General features: G+C 43.2%; 1 protein-coding gene across 5 annotated transcripts in view; it reads right to left on the bottom strand.

Annotated features, from left to right (window-relative positions):
- eIF2beta (eukaryotic translation initiation factor 2 subunit beta) overlaps window positions 1-18,305 on the bottom strand; it is a 66,383-nt gene that overhangs the window by 26,025 nt on the left and 22,053 nt on the right. For 3 of the 5 annotated variants that reach the window (XM_045758342.2, XM_045758345.2, XM_045758343.2), the window contains exon 4: window positions 12,802-12,849. The exons of the other annotated variants lie outside the window; for them this stretch is intronic. In XM_045758342.2, the coding sequence (XP_045614298.1) occupies window positions 12,802-12,849 (48 nt within the window). The remainder of the gene's footprint in view (window positions 1-12,801; window positions 12,850-18,305) is intronic. 5 annotated transcript variants of the gene reach the window in all.

The following is an 18,305-nucleotide window of genomic DNA, read 5'->3' as shown; positions in this document are numbered from 1 at the left end:
ATTGCACTGTAAACTACCATTCACCATTCACGTTCTATGATACCCGTGTTCCTATGCGCCAGCATGCGTCATAAAAGCACGACCCACCAATGCAAAAATAAAACGCGTACAAAAATCCTCTGCACGTCTTTTCTGAATTCTCGAGGCTGCTGCTTCTCCTGTTTTGTGCATTATATATTGTACAGAAATAGGCAAGCAAAGCTTTTGTATTACTTCTGAGTGGGAAGAGGAAAGGGGGGGGGGGAGGGAATGAGCAGGGGAGGGATGGTGAGGGGGGGAGGGATGGTGAGGGGGGAGAATGAGCAGGGGGGGGGGGAGAATGAGCAGGGGGGGGAGAATGAGCAGGGAGGGGAGAATGAGCAGGGAGGAAGGGGGGAGAGAATGAACAGAGAGGGAGGGGAGGATGAGCAGGGAGGAGGGGGATGAGCAGGGAGGAGGGGGATGAGCAGGGAGGGGGGGATGAGCAGGGAGGAGGGGGGATGAGCAGGGAGGAGGGGGGATGAGCAGGGAGGAGGGGGGATGAGCAGGGAGGAGGGGGGATGAGCAGGGAGGAGGGGGAATGAGTAGGGAGGAGGGGGGATGAGCAGGGAGGAGGGGGATGAGCAGGGAGGAGGGGGGATGAGCAGGGAGGAGGGGGGATGAGCAGGGAGGAGGGGGGATGAGCAGGGAGGAGGGGGGATGAGCAGGGAGGAGGGGGGATGAGCAGGGAGGAGGGGGGATGAGCAGGGAGGATGAGCAGGGAGGGGCGGGGATGAGCAGGGAGGGGCGGGGATGAGCAGGGAGGGGCGGGAATGAGCAGGGAGGGGCGGGAATGAGCAGGGAGGGGCGGGAATGAGCAGGGAGGGGCGGGAATGAGCAGGGAGGAGGGAGAGGGGGAAATGAGTGGAGAGAATGGGGGGGGAGGAGAAATGAGTGGGAAAGCATTGATACAAGAGAATAAGAATAAAAAGGGGAAGGGGGGTGAGAGAGAGAGAACATAAGGACTGTATTAGGATGCATCACAAAATTGGGCAGTATGCATCTCGGGTCAACGAGGGAAGAGAGATGGCATTACAGTACTACTTTTTCCTTGCCTTGTACAGTACTGTACTTTAATCCATTTAACCCATGCATGAGCAGTTCACAAAGTTCCACGGCAATGAAATCAATATACAAGACTTCATGGCTCTAGTAGGCATTCTTACATACCAGTGAGTGCAAGCACGAGAATTATTAACTAGAAAGTCACGGGAAACACGCTCGCTCACAACGCGTGCATTTCGAGTAGCGCCTCCTAACATTCAGGCTAAGAAAACATGCTAACGTCCTCATTCTCCACTATTTTACGTTTATTTCTTTATCAATACTTTAATCACACTTGAGACTAGATTTTATTCACAAATTGTAACAAAAATTAAATTTCTCCACTGTACATTATAAAAATGTTTTCTAGGATACACTTCGGAAGACTCGTCCAAGTCTCAACAACCCATTCACTACCTTGCCAGTTTTCTTCGAAATACTTTCACACTGCTTGCACAAGTACAACCTATTTAGATATATCCTCAAACATATTATTCCTCCCATACACATTAAAAGATGCATTACAGTACAGTGAATAAATATCTCTACGCCCGTCTGAAAAAACAAAAACAAAGTGGTCATTATCCTAACTGATGCACAAGCCAGCACATCATGGCATATTCTTAATAAAAAAAAAAATAAAAAATTGGAATCAAAATAAAGCACTGAGCAAGGCACTTTACAGCAAGGAAGCCTACAATAAAATAGAGCCCATTATTAAGATGCTGCACTGCCAATTAAAGAATGACTGGAAGAAATGAAGCAGATGTACTTTATTAGAAATAAAATACAAACAAATCCTTGTTTAACCCTTAGGCCGTGCAATACATGTTGATTTGAGAAACAAAACCGGAACCACACAATACATTAACAGCTGTTTTAGTGTCTAGTGCCTTAATTTAAACGCTCCGCATGGGATAGGGGCAGCTATAGTGCAGCCACGACCGATAGTTGACAGACGCCACCTAGAAAAAAAAATCGTGGCCAATATTCCTGGGTGTGAGGGCTTCAGTATTGAGCGAGCCACCAAGGCTGACACACGCACCATGAGCGCACAGCACTGCTGTTCAGCTTGTGACTACAGCATCGCCTAAAAATGTCAAAATATATGTATTCATGCTATTATTTATTAATGATAATATTACAGAAGACCCCTGACTGTGATTAAACTGACCAGGATTCTGATAATAGCAGGATTGTGGTGATATTTAGCACTGTGCTCCATGGAGAGAGGAGTAATACTGTGGGAGGGAGGGAGGTGACGTCATCTTCTGACTGTGTGGCCACCTTTTATTGACTGCACTCACCATACCAGCTTAGTGGTTCGCTATGGTGAACACAAATGTAGATACTTATATATAACGTGTGTATAGAGTGTAATAACAGCAATAGGAGTAGCTTGGGAGCTGCCATTTTGGTGAGGGAGGTGCGTCGTCTGCACGACTTGTCATGTTTACTGGTGGCCACTATGGTCTTTGGGCACCATACCAGCTTATTTGTACAGGTATGGTGAATAAAACAGGTAGATACTCATATATAATGTGTGTATATAGTGTAATAACACCACAAACAATATTGTTGGAGGAGAAATATTAGTGAGTCTGGCCTTGAGGGCGACCACCACCAGCTGACTGTGTGAGTAGCTACGTCTTATTGCCTTTACTCACCACACAAGCTTAGATGTACAGTTATGGTGAACAAAACATGTAGATACTTATATATAACTCCTGTGTATAGTCAATAAATGGAAAAACAATATCGGGGAGGAGAATGTGGGCGAGTGAGGTGCTGTTGAGGGAGGGAGTGAGTGGCAGCGAGTGGCTGGCTGGTATGTGGCGGTCACTCCTCACTTTTTGACTCATAATACCAACTTAGTGGTTCGTTATGGTGAGCAAAACATGCAGATACTTATATATAACCTGCGTATATAGTGTAATAACAGCAAAACTATTTGTTTATTGTTTTATGAACATGGTAATTAAATCACTAATATGCACACCATAATTTTGAGTACAGCGATGGTTCACACATTTTATTATATAAATATACCACAATACACACTATTGAATAATATTACTGAAGAAAAATAAGAAAAAATCAGACATTGAAATAATTAGGTAATAATATCTTTGTGGCAACTGCCGCCTGACAGCTCGGGCAGAACAGACCTTGTCTGGTGACTGCTCTGTCAACACCTCTTTTTTGCCTCACTTCCACACCCGATTGTGGCCAAAATATGCCACCTACAATTTTTTTTTTCCGTGATCAGGGAACACAAATGAACACTTTTATAAGACAAAAGAATTTGTTGGAATTTTGTTGTTGTTGCACCTGTGGGTGTTGAAGCCATTATAATTCTTAGTGGCCCAAGAGTTAAATAAAACTTATGGCAAAATGTTAACAAGACACACACACACACACACACACACACACACACACACACACACACACACACACACACACACACACACACACACACAAATACAAAGATAATTATTTCATTAGAAATAATAAACCCTAAACAGTTTGGAGAGTAATTTAGAAACCTTCATAAACACATTACTACAAGTGTGTATTATAGCACTAGCAACATAAAAAGGGTAGCATCTTCAGGCATATAAAAGTTATGAGCATAAAAGTGGCTTTAATGTGCAAAAGTTAAAATGAAGTGCATGAAAAGAGAGAGAGATCAGTGCAATACAATTTCTAAAGATCCTAATTAGCAACAAAACACGTTGCATAAAACTGGTCTTAAAACAAGAATAGTTTAGGTAATACCAGAACCATTTACTGCACATGACATTGAACAATGTACAATAAAAAGGACCACCACCAGTGCTCTTAAATCATGACACATCACCAGGGTGTACTCAAGAGGCCCAGACATTCACCGGGGTGTACTCAAGAGGCCCAGACATTCACCAGGGTGTACTCAAGAGGCCCAAACATTCACCGGGGTGTACTCAAGAGGCCCAGACATTCACCGGGGTGTACTCAAGAGGCCCAGACATTCACCGGGGTGTACTCAAGAGGCCCAGACATTCACCGGGGTGTACTCAAGAGGCCCAGACATTCACCGGGGTGTACTCAAGAGGCCCAGACATTCACCGGGGTGTACTCAAGAGGCCCAGACATTCACCGGGGTGTACTCAAGAGGCCCAGACATTCACCGGGGTGTACTCAAGAGGCCCAGACATTCACCGGGGTGTACTCAAGAGGCCCAGACATTCACCGGGGTGTACTCAAGAGGCCCAGACATTTAGCCAATTAGCCACCACCTCTTATTAATTTCCATATGCAGTTGTTAATTAAAAAAAATAATATTTTTAGTAAAACTAGCAAAACAGTAATTTCATAAGCTAAAGCAAAAACATGACTAAAAAATTTCATTCCTAACCCATTCGTTTTCCATACAATCCAATTACCAAACAAGAACCTTTATTAACCTACCGGAGGACCCAAAACGAAAAACAGGACAGTACGTAACTTTCGTGAGTTGTTTCCATTTTCTAGCAAGCATTTTTTACAAGACGTATGACACATATGATCACATGTCGAAAACACATATGATCGAAAAGCCACGTTCTTTGTAAGAGGACCGGTTGGATCATCTCCAAAATCTTGACTTGCAGCACAGTAGTGATCGACAGATACAGTGACAATAGAAGATTAGACACTGTTGAAATACTTTGTATTAAGCACTCGTCCAACTACGAACAACCAGCTACACTTAGGTATCCTAATATCTGTAAGACCAAACCAGAACTACCGGTTTACACCACACACATACTAGCCCAAGCTGGCCAATGAAAGGAATTATTACAAGAAATTACTACGACTATATAGCACTTAGAAGGGATCAGAATAAGGATTTGGGATGGGAGGAAGGGAAAGGAATAGTGCCCAACTACTTGGACATTCAGGGATTGAACGCCGACCTGCATGAAGCGAGACCATCACTCTACCGTCCAGCCAAAGCTGGCCAATGAAAGTGAAGGGCAAATTTATCCCGTCTCCTTAACATGATAATTACTTCACACTAGAGGTGTGAGGTGGTTATCATGTTATGAGGTGGTTATCAAATACAAAATACACTGCTGCCATTGTCCATCTCTATTCTTTTTCCCCTTGCTTCTGAAAATGATGTGTTTTAGCGAAATGTGTTCTTTAGCAAGAACAAAAAAACACATGCGAAGAAATGTATTTTTAGCATGTGTTTTAGCGAAATGTGTTCTTTAGCAATGTGTCAAGCCCTAAAAGTATATAATAAAATTTTAGAAACTTTACCTGGAAAGAAAGACAAGAAAGAAACTAACAAAGAAAATTCAAGTTAGAATCAATGAACTAATACTCATCATGTTCAGTAACACATGCTTGCCAGAATGAATGCTTCCCAAATATACTTATACATACACACACACACAAAAATTTCAGGATGACCTTAACAATATGAAAGAATGATTCCTCCATGGGCTACTAGAGTTTAACTCAAGCAAGTGCAAAGTGATGAAGCTGGGTGCTGGAACAGCAGGCCAGGCATAAGGTAGCACATGGGAGAGAAACCCTACTAGAATTTGAGAGAAAAATGAACAAATTCACAAGGCCTGTGATGAGGATTCGAACCTACCCAGAGGATGTTCCCTGCTTGATGGGGTTCTGGGAGTAGTTCTACTCCCCAAAACCGGCCCGAGGCCAGGCTTGACTTGTGAGAGTTTAGTCAACCAGGATGTTGCTTGGAACGACCTGCATATCCACCACAGCCTGGTTGGTCCGGCACTCCTTGAAGAAAACTATCTAGTTTTCTCTTGAAGATGTCCACGGTTGTTCCTGCAATATTTCTTATGCTCGCTGGGAGGATGTTGAACAACCATGGACCTCTGATGTTTAAACAGTGTTCTCTGATTGTGCCTATGGCACCCCTTCCCAGCTGCACTTTAGTCAACATCCTGTGTATGGGATAGCACGGGAACATCCTGTGCGTAGGTTCAAGCCCTCATGATGGCCCTTGAGGATTTGTTCATTTGATATATCATATTGTGATTTCAGTGTATACTGAGAGAAAAATATTTGGGGGGTTGATATTACACCTAACCCCCACATCACATTAAGTCCCACATCAAACAAATATCAGCTGCATATGGAAGGGAGGCCAATATAAGAACTGCCATTTGAAATCTAAACAATCATATCTCATTAAGCATAAAAGTTGAAGTTGTGGGGGTATGCTACCAGACTAGTCCCAAAGATGAAATGCACGAGTTACTAAGACAGAAGAAATGGGGCATTTAGAGGCATTTATAAACACTTGGCTTAAACCCTCAAGAGGTCTGACAACAGGAATGATCAACATCTTCCTCACAGCCATGCTATGCCCCAAAACAACCAGTGGAAGGCAAAACTAATCAAATAGAATCCATGACACCATTTGGTCACCACTTGGTCCGGGAGACATCTCCCGTCACGCAGGGTGCAGTTGCGCCTCCACAGATCTCCAGTATCATCTTTTGATACTGGTAATGGCTCGAAAGGGCCACCACTTACGGGCTATTCATGCCCGTGCCACCTCTTGGGTGGCTTAATCTTCATCAATCAATCAATCAGAATCCATGAATTATCAATGACTTCATACTTAGAAAATTATGTACTGTGCTACAGAATTAAAAACTCATTCATCTGGAAAGCTTTGCTCCCTAAGAATTTTATTTACACAACCTTCAGCCATGCCCAGTAAACCTCAAGCTTTAATAGATGGCAGGTACAATTTTTCACTCTTAACCAAGACTCTGTAATTTATAATTATACTTAGTATAAGTACTTGAAACCCACCATTTGTGCAGACCTTAAGTGCATAAACATCCCAGTACAAATGTGTATATAATTAACACCTTTTCTAATTGTATATCATCTTCACTACCGACAGGTCATGGTTTACAGTGCCTGGGTACAATAATATGAGTGCCCGAGAGAAATACAGCAAATACTCTTGCCAAAATTTTGGATTGAATCTTGGCTCAATTAGGCAGCAAGCAGAGCATGTAGCGTTCACTAATCACCATAACCCACCACCCTCACCAAAGGTGCACGATCGTTTGTGTGTGTGTGTATGCCTGTTCGGTAATGAGGTGGTGTCATATGAGCAGTTTTCACGTTCTTACCTTTTCTTGAGATGATTCTTGAGATGATTTCGGGGCTTTAGTGTCCCCGCGGCCCGGTCCTCGACCAGGCCTCCACCCCCAGGAAGCAGCCCGTGACAGCTGACTAACACCCAGGTACCTATTTTACTGCTAGGTAACAGGGGCATAGGGTGAAAGAAACTCTGCCCAATGTTTCTCGCCGGCGCCTAGGATCGAACCCAGGACCACAGGATCACAAGTCCCGCGTGCTGTCCGCTCGGCCGACCGGCTCCCAAAGAAAAGAAAGAAACTCTGCCCAATGTTTCTCGCCGGCGCCTGGGATCGAACCCAGGACCACAGGATCACAAGTCCAGCGTGCTGTCCGCTCGGCCACCGGGTTTTGTATTCATATGTATTCTGCACAGTGCAACCTCAAAAACACACACAAAATTGGTTACTGACCCATTCAGAACTTTCAAATGCTTTGCAATTATACTAGTATTTCAGAAATTTTGAATTTTCTTTCTCAAAAATTTTATGAAACTATATAAGCGTCCATAAGGAGAAACTCAAAATATATGTAAAACAAATCTGTACTTTTTTGGTTAAAAGCCAGATTTATCTTTATAAGTGGTTTCATCTAACACATTGAAATTGATGCTACGGTCAATTTTTCTCTCAGATTCTCTACCACTGTACACAAACTTTCCAATACAGTACATACAAAATTCTCAACTTCCTTTTCTCTCAAACAATGCACTAGTACCAACACAACACTCCTCGTTGCCCAGTCTTGATTACTTTTCCTACATCAAGTTAGCCTTCTCACCACGTTAACATACCTCCTCTTGACGACCAAGCCACATAACTCAAGATGAAGAAACGACGACGTTCTGGTCCACCCTAGACCAACATTAAATCGCATGTGTGTATTCCACACACATCTTGAGGTTATCTTGAGATGATTTCGGGGCATTTAGTGTCCCCGCGGCCCGGTCCTCGACCAGGCCTCCACCCCCAGGAAGCAGCCCGTGACAGCTGACTAACACCCAGGTACCTATTTTACTGCTAGGTAACAGGGGCATATGGTGAAAGAAACTCTGCCCATTGTTTCTCGCCGGCACCCGGGATCGAACCTGGGACCACAGGATCACAAGTCCAGTGTGCTGTCTGCTCTACGACTTGATAGTGGTCCAGGACGGACAGAAATGTCGTCGTCTCATCTTCTGGTGTGTTGTTTGGTCATCATATCTTCATCCATGTTTTTGTGATTCATCGTCTACATACCTCCTATTTTTCTACTACAGTACCTGGTCTTGTCAGACTATTCTCACTGTCTGTCATTTTTAATTCAAAATAAACGATTTTGAAGAAAAATGCACGGAAATTCTTGATTTACCGAAGGTACACAACTGTGTTAGTAAAATAGGAACACGTTCACATTATTTTTAACACTTCTGATGTCAACAGGACAGTACTGGGCCACTTGCAGAAAAAGCCGCATATACTAACAGTACTGGGCCATTTTCTTTTTTAAACACAGATGGGTACAGGAGCAGAAAACTTTCCCTCTCCTGTTACCATTATTAGAGCTCTTCCATCCCATAGTTCATGGTAAGCCTTACCCACTAGTTATCCCTGGAACACAACCTGTCCATCAGTTTACTTGTACCCAATTATTACTGGGTGATCAAGGCCGAACAGTTAACTTGTACCCAATTATTACTGGGTGATCAAGGCCGAACAGTTAACTTGTACCCAATTATTACTGGGTGAACAAGGCCAAACAGTTAACTTGTACCCAATTATTACTGGGTGAACAAGGCCAAACAGTTAACTTGTACCCAATTATTACTGGGTGAACAAGGCCAAACAGTTAACTTGTACCCAATTATTACTGGGTGAACAAGGCCAAACAGTTAACTTGTACCCAATTATTACTGGGTGAACAAGGCCAGTTAACTTGTACCCAATTATTACTGGGTGAACAAGGCTAAACAGTTAACTTGTACCCAATTATTACTGGGTGATCAAGGCCAAACAGTTAACTTGTACCCAATTATTACTGGGTGAACAAGGCCAAACAGTTAACTTGTACCCAATTATTACTGGGTGAACAAGGCCAGTTAACTTGTACCCAATTATTACTGGGTAAACAAGGCCAAACAGTTAACTTGTACCTAATTATTACTGGGTGAACAAGGCCAAACAGTTAGGGCCCAGGGCAACCCTCCTCGGCCATTACTCGATACCAGACCAACTCGTCCAAGAGACACGTGGCGAGCGTGTTACCACTATGCCACCAGTTACTACAATGTTGTAAATTGATGTTGGGGTTACTGTAGGTAATGCTCAGAATGAGAGCGTCAGGCATTCCCCTCCACAATGAAAAGTTGCAATGCTAAACATTACAACTTTTCCAGTTTTCTTTTATACATTCTTCTCATTAATAAGCATTATATTTGTCCCATCTCCCACATTAAGAATGGCATAGTGCTTATTTGGTCCAGACTGGAAATTACCCAAGTGTAGTTACAAGATGAGAGCTATGCTCGTTGCCTTCCTGGTAATCTTTGTCGTGTCACACTTTGAAACACTGACGGTTTTGGTCACCACCACCACCCACTTTGCTTATTCCAATCATCTACAACTCTGTAAAAGCGAATTTTAGTGTGTTTTTTGCCAGCCTTGTTTCCATACTGTACTTTAAATCTATGACCTCTTGCAGGCGATGAGTCACAATAACGTGGCTGAAGTATGTTGACCAGACCACACACTAGAAGGTGAAGGGACGACGACGTTTCGGTCCGTCCTGGACCATTCTCAAGTCGATTGTGATGAGGAGGTAGAGACAGGCAATAAATAGGCAAGAGAGAGCTGAGGAGGAAAGTCAGGTGTAGGGGATAGTAGTAATAATGAGAACTGCAGAAGGCCTGTTGGCCCATACGAGGCAGCTCCTATTAAAACCACCGAAGGAGATAGTAATAGGAATAAGAAGAGGATAGCAAGGGAGCGTAGGAAAAGACAATGAACAGAAAAATGGGAGAAGAGAGAAAGAAAAGGAAAGAGAAAGATAAATGGAAGGGGTAAGCTTATGTTAAGTCACATTTGTTAGAAAGATTAGAGCATTTGAGTATATACTGTGAAAGGGAAGAGTCCACAGCAACAAAGCCAGGACTCAAGTTCATATTGAAACTATGACCTCTTGTTCTTGAAGTTTCCAGGTTTCAAGAATTTTTCTTTATCAATATTGTAGATGCCAGCTACTATTTTGTATGTAGTAATCGTATCACCACTTTCTTCTATCTTCTAGCTTTGGCATACTTATCACCTCTTAGCCTCACCTCATAGCTCGTATCTTAGTTCCAGAAGCCATTTTGTTGCACATCGTTGCAACTCTTGCAGTTTGTTGCGCTCCTCCTCCCATACAACTGCTGCATATTCTTATTTGGGTCTCTCAAAAGTCGTGAACTTTTTCTTTAGTATTTCGCAATCCATCTTGAGGCTATCTTGAGATGATTTCGGGGCTTTAGTGTCCCCGCGGCCCGGTCCTCGACCAGACCTCCACCCCCAGGAAGCAGCCCGTGACAGCTGACTAACACCCAGGTACCTATTTTACTGCTAGGTAACAGGGGCATAGGGTGAAAAACTCTGCCCAGTGTTTCTCGCCGGCGCCTGGGATCGAACCCAGGACCACAGGATCACAAGTCCAGCGTGCTGTCCGCTCGGCCGACCGGCTCCATGTATTTATATTTAAAAAGGATTGCTGAAATCGGAAAATGTAGCATATGTTCCTCATACAACATCCTTCATATTGTCCTCGAGTGACAGTCTGCTACTTCTTTCCAGATATTCTAGTGTTTTGACTACCACACTTGTCAATGATACGGGTCTGTAATTTAGAAGGGTCTTCTCTGCTAACATTTTTGTATTGGAACTATTTTTGTCATTTTCCATATACTGTACCTGTATATGCTAAGATTCCTGTACACAAAGATGTCTGGAATATCAACTGAAGTGGAAAGCTCAGCTCAGGTGCACATTCTCTCAGAACCCAAGGTGAATCTCCATTTGGTCCAACTGCTTTATTTCTGGCTATCTCCTAGAGTAATTTCTACACTTCATCTCGAGGACTCCTCTGTGGGGTTATATGTGAACTTCATTTTACACACACTTTGGAACTGCTCATTTAGTGTTTTACACTAAACGGTAGTGTTAATAGACAGTTGGAACAAAGTTAGGCGAGGTGGTAGTAGAGGCCAAAAACTAATTTCAAAGCGCTGGGAAAACATGACAAAGTGCTGGGAAAACACACACACCACGAATGTAGCTCTCATCCTGTAACTACACTCAAATAATTACACATTCCTTTTCAGTCTGTGAATCTGTTCCCCATCTTCAATCTCTATAGATTTTATCCTAGAGATTGAGAATAACAATATATTTCACTGCCAAAAAATGCACATTTCCTCCAACGTCCCACGCACTGTTTATTATTAAAGTTTGGACACACATGGTACTATCACCAAGCCATGTAGTTATTCAAGCATTATCGGAATGGTTAATGAACAAATACTCATGAGAACGAAGCGAACGAACGAAATTAGTAGGTTTACTGGTAAAGCCAAAGTAATATTTACATTGTCTGCTCTGGATAAAATGACAGGCTAATCGGTAAATAAAAAGTGAAGTGTTAGATAATGTACAATGAACACATTTCACTTCCAGCAATAACTACAGCTTTCACTAATATTTGATTTAGTTACCTCATGCAAGTACTGTACTCAATTGTACAGTATTTTAGCATTCCCACTTACTCTTCACTCGGTATCTTAACCATCCCTTTATATATATAACTGTCCCTTCCCCCCATTTCATTCTCACTTTCAAGCATTACTTATCAAATTCACATCATCCCTATATTCATCTGTGCTATACTTTTTATCTTCGCTCTGGTTTACTTGTGTGTGTGAATTCTTTCATACTGCTCTAAAAAAGCTAAGAAATGTATAACACTTTCATAACATCAAGTGTTTACGTCTAAAAACATACTCGGGGAAAATAACGAACAAAAGAATGATTTCAAAGCCATCAAATTGGCTTTCCACACATTCAGTGCAAGATAAGTAACCAAAAGCATACTGAATAATGGCTCTAAGAGGCATCCTGGTATAGATTTCTATGGAGCTGCTAATCAAGTACGGTACTTAAACTTGCTGGCAACCAGATTTGTGGAATTTGATGGTAATATGAACGTATCAATCATCAAGGCACCAAAATTAAAAATATAGCAGCCCCACTGGCCTCTACCTTCCCTGCAAAATTCATGCAAAACTGTCTGCTGGCAGGGTGATGCCTTATTCTTCTGGAAATGTACAGGGAGTTACTGGCTCAAGTGAAATAGAAAAGACCAATGCAAAGGTCCAAGCTTCTGATAAAAGTGAGGAATGCATTTAATAAGTAAATAAAGGGGATCATGGGTCTAAACCCCGTCACAGTTCCATTCCATTCCAGGTGAATGGAATGGTGTAAATAGAGCAATGTTGCCGCCACTGAACCAGAAGAATGCACCCTTGCCATTGTATAGGCGGCTGTACATGCTTGTGGCTTTCAATCAGTTCCTCACCCTCAATATTTACCAGGCCTGGCTCTCGACTCCCATCGGTTTCCAAATCTGAAAGAATATCTTCATGGGGGGGGCTGGACTCGGGAATACTTAGGCACTACGGAAACTTACAGGTAGCTAGAAGTCCGAGCCTCGGACTTCTCTCGGACGACGATAAAGGCCATCAAGCATTGTAGTACCAAGTGTAATAATCTTAAAGGAAGACTATGTTAAAAATTAAGTGATACACTTTTTTTTTTTAAATATGAGTAGTTTTACAATAGCCAATAAAGAAATCCTATGGTTTTAAAGAGACTTCTCACTTGAAACCTAAGTTTATTACTCAATTTCAATACAATTTTAGCTTTAAGAACTAAAATTTTGCAGAGTAACACCACAGGTTCAAGTCAACATGGTCTAAGAATCTGCGCTGAATGCAAGAATCATGCAACACACTCATCACCCAACAATAAAAACATCAACAAAAAAAAAAAAAAAAAGTTCTCAGACTTGACATTGGACTGCATGAAACGGTCACGATGTTTATTGTTTGTATTTACATTGTGACGAGCTACTTTACTTTAACCTAATTCTTAATAATTGAACGATTTGTATCTTGCACATTTTTTATCAATTTGATGACTTTCCGAAATATAAAAGCATAACGTGTTAAATGTAATGAAACGCCCTTTTCTAGGCAACCTAAGCAGCTCCTCACTTCATTGGATCTTGTACCACAGACCTCCACGAAATTATTGGCCTCTCTGCTTGAGCAAGTCTTCTAAACGGCAGGGCCACAATCTGGCACACTTATAGAGAGGGAAAAGCATGACGACCAGTAACTGACCCAACACTGAGTAGAACCCGAGAGAGAGTACAGGCAAAGCCAAGCCAACTACAAGTGGCAATTTATATCACGCGGGCCCCAGCCTGCTCCTTCACTCACATGGGGCATATGAGTGATGGAGGGCCCCCAAGATGCATCCGATCTCAACTGGCAAGGACAAAATAAGACAGGTATGGTGAGCTACTGAAGCTGCTCATACTTGCCTTTTCTGCCCAGCTCACTGAAGCTGTCCAGAAAGGGCAGTTTCATTATATGTAACTCTTGATTTTTGCTCTATCCCTCAGTAGCAAATTCCTAACAGTGCCTCAGAGGAGATAACGTCTCTGGGCTGAAAGAAATAGATTGATAAAGGGACAAAAACTGGGGTTGAACCATGGGGTAAGAAGGTCAGATACCTAGGGCTCATGAAAGGAGGAACTTAGCAACTGGAAAGGCACCCAAGAGTTGTATAGGCGTGGAGAGGTCAGGAAACATCCAACATGTAATGAGCATGTGGAAAATATCCACAGTATAAAGTTAAGAATAGTCTACATGGAAGTTATCAAGTGTAAACTCTCGTCCCTAGGCACTTCAGAGCACCACCCATACAAGCTCAAGCATGCCCGACCTCCTATCCCATGACACGGCTAACAAGGTTTTTTTATTTGATCCAAAATGAGTAATATTAATAATAGCTTAACTGTACCTTAACTTAATACCAAGATATTTACTAAAATCAATAGGAACATCAGTAATCAATCAATAATTAAATTAAACACTCCCTCAAACTCTCAGATGAGTATATTGGAGACGTTATTTTCTATCACCAACTTCGCGCCTGTTGTTGCTGCCCCACACAACACTGGAACCTACAGCGCTTTTCCCCACAATTACGAATCTTATGCTTTATTTTTGATCATACAATCAATAAGTGTTATTCCAGGGAGATATCAATCCAACTAGGAAATTCTGAAGTCTTATATAGACATAATTAAGTGCTGCTAGAAGCACCAACCCCAAGCTAAGATGCCACATGCTCCCAACTTCAGACACACAGTACTGTGCTCAGCTCTGCTGCATACAGAGGGCTGAGTCAACCACCAGAAGGTTGACTCCAGCACTTCGGTCTTCACTTAACAAAGATAGTTGTGACAGCTGTTATTTTGTTGATTTCATGCCAAATTGATAATATTGTGTCACTTAACTGCCTTCCTGGTTATAATGTGAGGTCTTTACCCAAAAAATAAGTCATTGAACAATTAATTTCTCCATTATTTATGTGCTATAATATTCTGAAATAACGTCAAATATCATCAATTTATGAACAGTAACTAAATCTTACTCTCAGAGAATTATCTTAAATTCTTTAGGCTAATTTAGGTGTAGGGCAACAAACTGGTGCCTCGCTGCCCGTGATTAAATCATTCAAGTAGTCTCCGTGGTGTATTGGTAAGACACTCGCCTGGCGTTCCGCGAGCGCTATGTCATGGGTTCGTATCCTGGCCGGGGAGGATTTACTGGGCGCAATTCCTTAACTGTAGCCTCTGTTTAACGCAACAGTAAAATGTGTACTTGGATGAAAAAACGATTCTTCGCGGCAGGGGATCGTATTCCAGGGACCATAGGATTAAGGACTTGCCCGAAACGCTACGCGTACTAGTGGCTGTACAAGAATGTAACAACTCTTGTATATATCTCAAAAAAAAAAAAAAAAAAAAATGTAAATTTAGAAATGTTGACGCGAGGCTTCTCGGCAGGTATGCAAGAGCAGTGGTAGGATACCTGCCATCCATAACCCCCTCTCTCAACAGTGGGCTGCATGACGGAGTCTACACTATCATACTCAGCTATGTGCACTTGCGTTTAAAGTGTTTATATTCAAATTAAGCCGTAGTAGATTTCCTAGAGTCTACTGTGTATACTAAATGATATAATTCTTCAGATTAGTTTGGATTAATTAGTATTCAGTTAGAATTTCACTCGAGTCTTTTTATTCTGTATAAAGAATTAGATTGAGTTCAGAAGTAGAACTCCACAGAGCATTAAACATTGAACTGCCAGAACCCCAGAGCCCAAACATCAGCCAGAGGCCATAGCATCATACTTGCATGTCGATGTATACGATACACTTCAGAAAGGCCAAACCAAACCACCCCCTCCTTGCCAGGTCTTGAAACATGGCATGAAAAACTCAATTAACAGTCACAGCTAAGGAAGCACAAGTAGCAAGCAAATAACATCACACAGTGGCAACAGAACAGATGGCATCATGCACTCTTACCCAACCACTTGGGCTGGAGGGTAGAGCGACGGTCTTGCTTCATGCAGGTTGTCGTTTAATTCCCGACCGTCCGAGTGGTTGGGCACCATTCCTTCATCCCGTCCCATCCCAAATCCTTGTCCTGACCCCTTCTTAATGCTATATCGACATAATGACTTGGCGCTCTCTCCTGATAGTTCCCCCTTCTTGTCCTGATGCATCTACTGCTAGAGAACCCCAATGAACAGCAAAGGTCTTGTTCATAGCCAAAAAAAAAAAAAAGCGTTGAATGTAATGAAACGCCATTTTCTGAGCGAGACCCGGAGGCTCCCCGATGCTTACTAGGCTAATATGCTAATGTCAGACTTTGGCATCAGTCATGTGTATGGAGTTTTCTGGGCCTACCAGAGACCACGAGCCAGAACCTGGCCCCCTCAAAGAGGTACGGGGAGCAATGGCCTATAGAAAGCCCCGTGTGGTTGGAAGCATTCTATGTCTGCCATCAACCGGGTCAGGCACCCAGAAAAGTAAGCGTCCCAAAACAAACCCCTATTCTGGTGAAAATTGCTACCAAAAGCCGAACAAGTGGATAGAACTCCCCAAAAAGAAACAAGCAAACGAGCAGACGTCACACGTTGCCGCGCCGCTGTCTGCACAGCTCCCCTCTCCCCAGGAAAGGGGGAGCCCCTCAAAAATATGAGGAGCAAAACCCCTGCACCCATATCTCCATCTTCCGAGTTGTGGTTTGGTCATCAAGAATCAAGAGTCAGCCAGAGGTAAACAAAAATAAAAAGCCATGGAATGGTGCTCCACAAGGAGCCGAGATAGAAAAAGTCAGCTGCAGTACTGGCACAAAAACATGGAAGAACCAGCAGAGAAAGGAAAAGCTGGAAAGAATATATGTAAACAAAAAAATAAACAAAAAATGAGGTGTCGCCAGATTCACATAAAGGTTGTCATACAAACTGTTCAAAAACTTCAGATGATAATCTGTAGACTGACCTTGATTAGTGAATATACATGAACCATCCAGATAAGTCTGGCTGCTGATTGCCTAGAAGAAGCAGTGACCCAGGAACAAGATATGACTGGGACAATGAGTAAGAAAGACCGAGAACGAGAGATGAACTGGCTAGAGAAGAATGACACAGCTCACTAAGGTCTCACTAAGGTCTCTGGGAGCCGGTCGTCCGAGCGGACAGCACACTGGACTTGTGATCCTGTGGTCCCGGAGTCGATCCCGGGCGCCGGCGAGAAACAATGGGCAGAGTTTCTTTCATCCTATGCCCCTGTTACCTAGCAGTAAAATAGGTACCTGGGAGTTAGCTGTCACGGGCTGCTTCCTGGGGGTGGAGGCCTGGTCGAGGACCGGGCCGCGGGGACCCTAAAAGCCCCGAAATCATCTCAAGATAACCTCCAATCAGAAAAAAAAAAAACATGGATGAGAAGCTGGAACAGAGAAAAAAGGTAAATGAAGTCCCACTGATTCCACTCCAAGTGAAAAGCACCCACAACAAGAACCTCCAGATCAGGAAAGGGAGTGACAGACAACTGACAGTTCCACCCCCGAGGCAATGTGATCCATCTTCCTTGGAGACTGCAATGTAGTTATCTTGAGGTTATCTTGAGATGATTTCGGGGCTTTAAGTGTCCCTGCGGCCCGGTCCTCGACCAGGCCTCCACCCCCAGGAAGCAGCCCGTGACAGCTGACTAACACCCAGGTACCTATTTTACTGCTAGGTAACAGGGGCAAAGGGTGAAAGAAACTTTGCCCATTGTTTCTCGCCGGTGCCCGGGATCGAACCCGGGACCACAGGATCACAAGTCCAGCGTGCTGTCCGCTTGGCCAACCGGCCCCAGTCTTCCGCATTTAGGACTAAACCCCAAATGCTATCTGGTGAGCCCACCCCAACAGGGAAAAAGACACACACCACAGGGTGAAATTCCAAAGAGGCTGTACCATGTAGCCCTGAAAGCAGCAAAACACTAACAAGCACAAAATGCAATAAAATACAGTACCTTCTGCCAAATCCAAAGATTTGGACCTTGCAACAATAGCTGAAGAAGGATTCTATTGCAACAGTAATGCTCAACCATGGAAAAAGGGGGAAGAATATCCTTGAGCTGTAGAGCAACCCCCTGACAAAGGCCTAACAGTGGAGTGGACAGCGCTTCGGATTCGTAGTCCTGAGTTTCCGGGTTCGATCCCTGGTGGAGGTGGAAACAAATGGGCAGAGTTTCTTTCACCCTGATGTCCCTGCTACCTAGCAGTAAACAGGTACCTGGGAGTTAGACAGCTGCTGCAGGCTGCTTCCTGGGGCGGTGTAACAAAAAGGAGACCTGGTCGAGGACCGGGCCACAGGGACGCTACGTCCTGAAATCCTCTCAAGATAACCCCACCCATGCCAATGACTGAGAAGTAGTCAACCAAGACACTTC

The sequence above is a fragment of the Procambarus clarkii genome, chromosome 59 (assembly GCF_040958095.1).
Source record: "Procambarus clarkii isolate CNS0578487 chromosome 59, FALCON_Pclarkii_2.0, whole genome shotgun sequence".
NCBI classification, from domain to species: domain Eukaryota; kingdom Metazoa; phylum Arthropoda; class Malacostraca; order Decapoda; family Cambaridae; genus Procambarus; species Procambarus clarkii.
This window is presented reverse-complemented; position numbering and strand designations above follow the sequence as displayed.